This window comes from Vombatus ursinus, unplaced genomic scaffold (assembly GCF_900497805.2).
Source record: "Vombatus ursinus unplaced genomic scaffold, bare-nosed wombat genome assembly UNPS02014932.1, whole genome shotgun sequence".
NCBI classification, from domain to species: domain Eukaryota; kingdom Metazoa; phylum Chordata; class Mammalia; order Diprotodontia; family Vombatidae; genus Vombatus; species Vombatus ursinus.
Genome location: NW_020954710.1, coordinates 7984667 through 7991420, shown reverse-complemented (window position 1 = coordinate 7991420; position 6754 = coordinate 7984667). Strand labels below are relative to the sequence as shown.

Sequence of the window (6754 nt, the reverse complement as noted above, 5' to 3'; positions counted from 1 at the left end):
GAGAGAGAGAGAGAGAGAGAGAGAGAGAGAGAGAGAGAGAGAGAGAGAGAGACTTTCATAGCTCCCCCCCTCCCTATAATTTCAACTGATGCTCAAAGTCTTGGGAAGGAAGATGGATACACAGGTCACTCAGACATTAGTATCAGCTTTTTTCAGAGATTCTCCCCTTTCAACCTACTAAAAAGACCTAAGTCAGAGTGGGCTAAATCAATCCCAGGAATTCAAAATCTGCTAATTTTTCCAGCTTTTTTTTTTTAAGCAAGGAAGAAAAACGACAGGGATTTGGACTAATCCAATTAATTACATTATTATGTATTAGTTAAAATAAGAAAGGCTCCTACCTTGTTAATCAGTGCTGGGGCAATAGTGTGGTTGATATGCTCAATAGCTTTTGAGACACCTGAAAAGGAGGAAATTGACATCAACATGTAGTTGTTCCAAAGGGAGTTCTAGAGTTGAATGGAACACAAGTATGCAAGCTATTTAATGACCGTGAAATTCCTGCCTCTTTCCTCACTAGATCTTTCGGGCTTTCTTGCCTAATCTGGGTGATTTTGCCTCATGAGGCTAGGGGGTTAAAACCAACAGACGGCCATGTTCTTGGAATGCCTTTTGGCAGGTTAATTTCCAAAAAGGTTTCCTGGAAACACCATTTCCACATAAACTACAAAAACCATTCCCTAAGCTGGGTCCAGGTAGTTGTCAGGAACTCATTAGCATATTTAATGATTCTGGAGACACCTGAGCAGAGTGGATGTTGCCAGAGAAAGAAAAATAGTGAAAGTTAAAGAAATCATGTTCAGGAGACATTGTACAGGGCACAAAGCAATGGAGAAACAGTGAAAAGAAAAGATGTTCAGGGGTCTAAAGGGAACCCAAGCACCACCATTATCAATTGGAATAGGGGCAGTTTAGGCACCCGGGGCAAGGCTCACAGGTGTTTGACACAATCAGACTATTATTCCTGGAGGAGGAAGGGCTGAAATACTCAAGCCATAGTTTCTCTAGGCCTGAAGGCTAAATCATCAAATCCCTTCTAACCCAGGGGCCTGACCAGACTTTGCTTCCGCTCTACCTGTGATTCAGTAGGTCTGTGGAGGCAAAAATCTTCTCCCATGGCTCCCTAGCTCATCTCTACCAATGTCCTATCTGTCTGCACAGTCCAGCGAAGTTCAGTTCGGAGAAAGAGGTGGAAAAAGAGGCATACTAGCTGTCCTCAAGAATCCAAAATGTTGTCGTGTACAGGGGAAGTGAGTTTAGTTCTGCCTGGGCCCAGAGACAGAACAGAGAGGCAAATCTAGGGGAGGTAACTATTCGAGATATACGGAAGTGGTCTGGGCAGCTTCAGGACAGAGCAGGCTATGCCTTATTAAAAGTCTCCAGGCAAAGGCTAGGGCGATCTCTATGTACTCCCACTCTTTTTTTTTTTTTTTTAAAGGCAATTGGGGTTAAGTGACTTGCCCAGGGTCACACAGCTAGTAAGTGTCAAGTGTTTGGTCTGAGGCCAGATTTGAACTCAGGTCCTCCTGACTTCAGGGCCCATGCTCCATCCACTGCACCACCTAACTGCCCCTCCCACTCTTCCTTGAACAACAGTTCACTTTTTAATTTGGGCAGCTGCCTTCTTGGCGGAGGCTAACACAGCCAGGATGTCCAGCTTTTTTCATTTTTGCCACACAACTGGCCTTTTCTGATCACAAATTCCCTGGATGGTATCTGTCATGCCGCTTGTATGCAGGGCTTCACTGGCAATAAGCTACACAGCCTTTCCTCTGAACTTGGGGTCAAATGCAATTTCAATTCTTTGGAAACCATGGTGTTCCATGATTTCTAGCCACCCATTATCCCTAGAAGAGTACTGCCATTGAACTTGTCCTTCCAATTGCAAGTCATAGTCTGAACAGGCATTTTTCATCCATTTAGTTTTTCCAATGTGGATTGTTAGGCTGATCTACTGAGGAGTCTATGGTAGTAAGAATGTGTCTCTGGTTTTGGGGGACTAGTATTTTTTTTTTTTGTGATGGTTTCTATACGTTCTAGCCATGCTCCCTTCTCCTACCTGGCACTTTCTCCCTTTTTTCTTACATCTTCTGTGTTTGTAACCTTCTATGCTGGCAACTCCTAGCTTCCTAGTAAACCAGGTGAGATCTTGCCCCACCACATAAAACCCTTAGCCCTCCTCTGAGCCCCTGAGATGCCCCAAAGCATGGAATGATGGCAGACTCTGGATCACTTTTATAGAGACTACTGAGGCTCTGATGTTGCATACCAAAGAGAAAGAAGAAAACATTTTCAGCCATGTACAAATTTATTGCAGAAAGTGGTGATTAAAGGTACAGTAATCTTAGGGCACACAAAACACATTCGGCTTGCTCAAGCGCTCAAAAGAATCTTGGTATAACTCTATTTAATGACAATTACAGCTGTCTGAAAAGCAGGACTTCCCAGTTATTCACAATAAAATTTGCCAGAGAAGATAAGCCAGGAGAGAGAGAGCTGTCAGAAGAAAGGCAAATTAGCCCAAAAGGACCCCGTGCCAGCATCTCAGGTGCTAGGGACTAGTGTGAAGGATAATCTGGCTAAGCCAGTCCCAGTTGTGAAAGCTGCATTCCAGAATGCTGAGAATCCTTCTTCTGCTGGGATTGGGGAGGCTCGGGCGGAGGGACTGAGGACATCAACTAAACTATCCCCGCCCATCTGCTACCACTGTGGGCAGGATGGACACTTGCCTTCTTTCTCAGCTAGTTCCATTTCTATTGTTGACATTGGATTATTTAAGAGCTTTATCTGGTCTTCTTGTAGTCTGGCTCTTTTACATTTTTAAGGTATTTCTGTATTTCTTTTATGTTCTGGTTTTGGTAACATCTCACTGTGCAGTCAATTTTCACAATTCTTTATTTTTTTGGTTTTCTTGTGATTCTACCCTGTTCATTTGCTATTTTGCTGATCTGATTTTGTGCTCTCTGGACATGACTTCTGAGCAACCAAAAAGACAATTAATTCAGCATCACAGAAGCTCCAATTTCGCGGACAGCTGTGGGAACCATCCTAAAAGTTGGTGTTTACATGTGAGGGTTTGCTAAATGCTGGACATACATCATTTCATTGGAGTTTTACAACATGTCACCTGCTTACTCAAACTCCAGATGTTCCCTGTCACCTCCAGGATCAAATATAAAATCCTCTGCCTGGCATTTGAAGCCCTCCATAACCTAGTGCCTCCCACCTTTCCAGTCTTACACATGACTCCCCCACACATACCCTTTGATCCGGTGACTATGGCCTCCTGACTGTTCCATGAAATAAGCCCTCCACCTCCTGGCTCTGGGGATTTTCTCTGGCTGCTCCCATGCCTGGAATGCTCCCCTTCCTCATCTCTACCTACTGGCTTCCTTCAAGTCTCAACTAAAATCTCACCCTCCACAGAAACCCTTTCCCAGTCTCTCTAATTCTATTGCCTTCTCTCTTTTAAGGATTTCCTATTTCTCCTGTATGGATGCTGTTTGTACACAGTGGCTTGCATGCTGTCTTCCCCATTAGATTGGGAGCTCCTTGAGGGCTGTCTTTTGCCTTTCCTTGTATCCCCAGTGCTTAGCACAGTGCAGTAGTAGGCCAGAGGTTTCCAAACTTATTTGGCCTACCAGCCCCTTTTAGAAAAAATTTACTCAGTGCCCCTCTGGAAATCTTTCTTTAACCCTTTAATGTGTGTTTTTTTTTTAATTTGCATCATTTAAAAAAATATAAAATCCTTTTTAAAAAAAAGATGCATCTTAAATTTAATAATTTATTATAAATTTGTTGGTTTTTTCCTGCATTGAAATTTTGATGACACAATATTGCATCACTTAACTGTACAGTATTGTACTGTAAACAACTCCTTAGACATACACATTCTGTCTAAGGCATGCTGCACTTCCTGAAAATGCATGACAGGATCACCTGCTAACACTTGCTGGTTAAGACCTGTTGTCGGACTTGACCACTGATAGGTTATAACTTGCATTTTATGTGTTTATTTGGAAAATAATGTAACCACTACTACTTTAACTCTGTTACACAACAGATGAAACACATACGAACAGTTTTTCAAAATTTCCTTATCTTCTCTTCTTTCCATATGCTTCCATTGCCCCCTTATTTTTTTTGAACACCCCTCAATTGCATCTGAGGCTACTACCCCCTCCTTAGATGGTTCCAGTGCCCCTCCAGAGGACAATATTATCCACTTTTGGAACCTACTAGGTAGCCCCTCAATTAATGTCCACTGACTGACAAGTAGTTGCTATTAACATTATTATATCCTTTTACAGATGAAGAAACAGCTAACAAATGTCACAAGTGAGATCTGCACCTACGTCTTCCTGCCCAACCTCAGCGTTGGCTACAAGATACTCAGTGAAAGGACTAGCAGCAAGGCCTCTGCCTCCATTCCTCCAGGACTCAGAGGACCACAAGCTAAAATGCTGATCAAGACTAAGAGGAAAGAAGATTTGGCTGTGCTTGAGTGAACCTGCCAGGTGACTGTCTGGAGTCATGGCAAGTCAAACTGGTAGCCTGTATGTCCAGGTGTATTCCTTGTGAGAGGACTAGGTCTCCACAGCTTCAGTAAAGGGTACTTACCACAACAGAAGTATGTAATAACACATCTGATTTTTCTAAGAAAATGGCCAACATGACTATACTATGCCTGGGGTTTCTGCTTTCACTGGAACAAATTCAAATCTCTTTCAAGCTTTCACCAGCTACAGCGGCCAGCAAGCAGAACCCAGTAGCCAAAAATCTCTAAGAAAAGGAAGGGAGCGCTGGCAGAATGCATGGAAGTTTTCTGTCATGCCAAACTTCAAGGCCACTCCTAGAGCCCTTGGCATCATTGGGTGGCTCTAGAGGTTTTCGTAGGAAGACTCCCTAGGGCTCTAGGGACACAAAGGTCACCTGAGGAAGAAAATCCCCTATAGGTCTCCTGTGTTTTCGTGCACTTTTCCAATCAGACCGGCGTCTAAGTGTTCCCCATATATGGCATTCAGCCATAACCACCTCTGGGCTCGTGTCCTCCACATCTGAAATGCACTCCTGTCTCACTTCTGCCTCTTAAAACCCCAGCTTCCTTCCAAGCACAGCTCAGGGATCATCTCCTACACAGGAAGCTGCTCCTGGTCCATGCTCTCTCCCTCTTGAAGTTACTATGTACACCTGGTATTTACTTATCTCTGAACAGGGTGTATCTTCTAACAGAATGTAAGCTCTTTGAAGGCAGGGACTGTTTCGTTTTTGTTTCGGTATGGCCAGTACCTTGAATACATTTGGTGAATTAAATACACACACGACCTTGTTTACTGCTGAGCAGTCTGAGAATAGTGTTGACAAATGACCCTCTCTGAGGCAGTAGGCTTACTATGGAAGGCTGGAAAGAGTTGTCAACCGCACTGTTATTCAGTCTTGTAAACCTTAGGCACTGCTCATGGTTCTGGTAGGAAAGAAGACTAAGAAAACTGCCAGACGGTTAATACGTGAAATAAGGTGGATTAGTATGCCATCCTATGAGGCCAAAATGGCTGGCAGTCAGTGGCTCTCAATGTCAGGCCTGCGCAGGAAACATTATCACAGGCAGCTCAGTGGTGCAGGGAATAGAGGGCTAGACTTGGAGTCAGGAAGACTCAGAAATCTCTTGTGTGACCCTGGACAAGTCACCAGCCTTATGTTTCCTCCTCTGTAAAATGGGGATAATAATAGAACTCACTTCCTATAGCTGTGAAGAAGTTCAAAGGAGATCATCTAGGCAAAGTACCTTATTTAAAGCATCACATAAATGTTAGCTATTATGTGCCTACAAATTTGAGCACATGCAAGGGATTTCCACATCATCTGCTTGCGGAACAAGTGGCATACAATATGAACAGTATACTGGTCTCCCTTGATGACATCATTGTGTTTGGGAAGATGTTTAAATGATGCGATAATAGATTTAAAACCAAAAGGTATTTTTGTATTCAATGCTTTCATTTTATGGATGAGGCTCAGAGAGCTGAAGTGATTTTCCCAGGGTCACACAGTAGGTGGTGGAGGCAGGATTTTGATTCAGGCCTTCATGACTCAAAGTTCAGTGCTCTATCCCCGGACGTCATGTAATCCTGAAGACATCTAAGCTAGAGTGATCGGAAACTTATGATCTAAAGACGTCTGAGATGAAGAGTCAGTAGAATGTAAGCTTCTTGAGAATAGGAGCCATTTGTGTTTTTATATTTCAGGGGCCTACCAAAGTGTCCTTCACATAGTACATGCTTAATAAAAATGTTTGTTGATTTTCAGAGCATCTTTTTTTTCCCCCCTTAGGCAATTGGGGTTAAGTGACTTGCCCAGGGTCACACAGCTAGTAAGTGTCAAGTGTTTGGTCTGAGGCCGGATTTGAACTCAGGTACTCCTGACTTCAGGGCCGGTGCTCTATCCACTGCGCCACCTAGATGCCCCAGAGCATCTTTCAAATATGTAAGTGACACTGTCTCAGTAGGGAGTGGTTACTGACCCTGGAAAGACAGAAGCACTTACTGCCTGACCACATCCCAAGGTGATGAAGTGATTAGAACACTGGGCCCAGAGGCAGGAAGATTTGAATTCAAATCCTGCCTTGGACACTTATTAGCTCTGTGACCCTGGGCAGGTTTAATTGTTTTGCCCTAGTTTCAACTATAAAATGAGGACGATAGCAACAGTTACCTCTCAAAGTTGCTGTGAGGATAAAATGAGGTATTTGTAAAGC

The 6754-nt window shown here is 43.4% G+C and overlaps 1 protein-coding gene across 11 annotated transcripts in view; it reads right to left on the bottom strand.

Moving 5' to 3' along the window:
• The window catches only part of LOC114029412 (alpha-enolase-like), a 33974-nt gene that overhangs the window by 14094 nt on the left and 13126 nt on the right, over positions 1-6754 (bottom strand). For 9 of the 11 annotated variants that reach the window (XM_027843825.1, XM_027843836.1, XM_027843824.1 and 6 more), the window contains one exon: positions 342-400. The exons of the other annotated variants lie outside the window; for them this stretch is intronic. In XM_027843825.1, coding sequence (XP_027699626.1) covers positions 342-400 — 59 coding nt within the window. The remainder of the gene's footprint in view (positions 1-341; positions 401-6754) is intronic. 11 annotated transcript variants of the gene reach the window in all.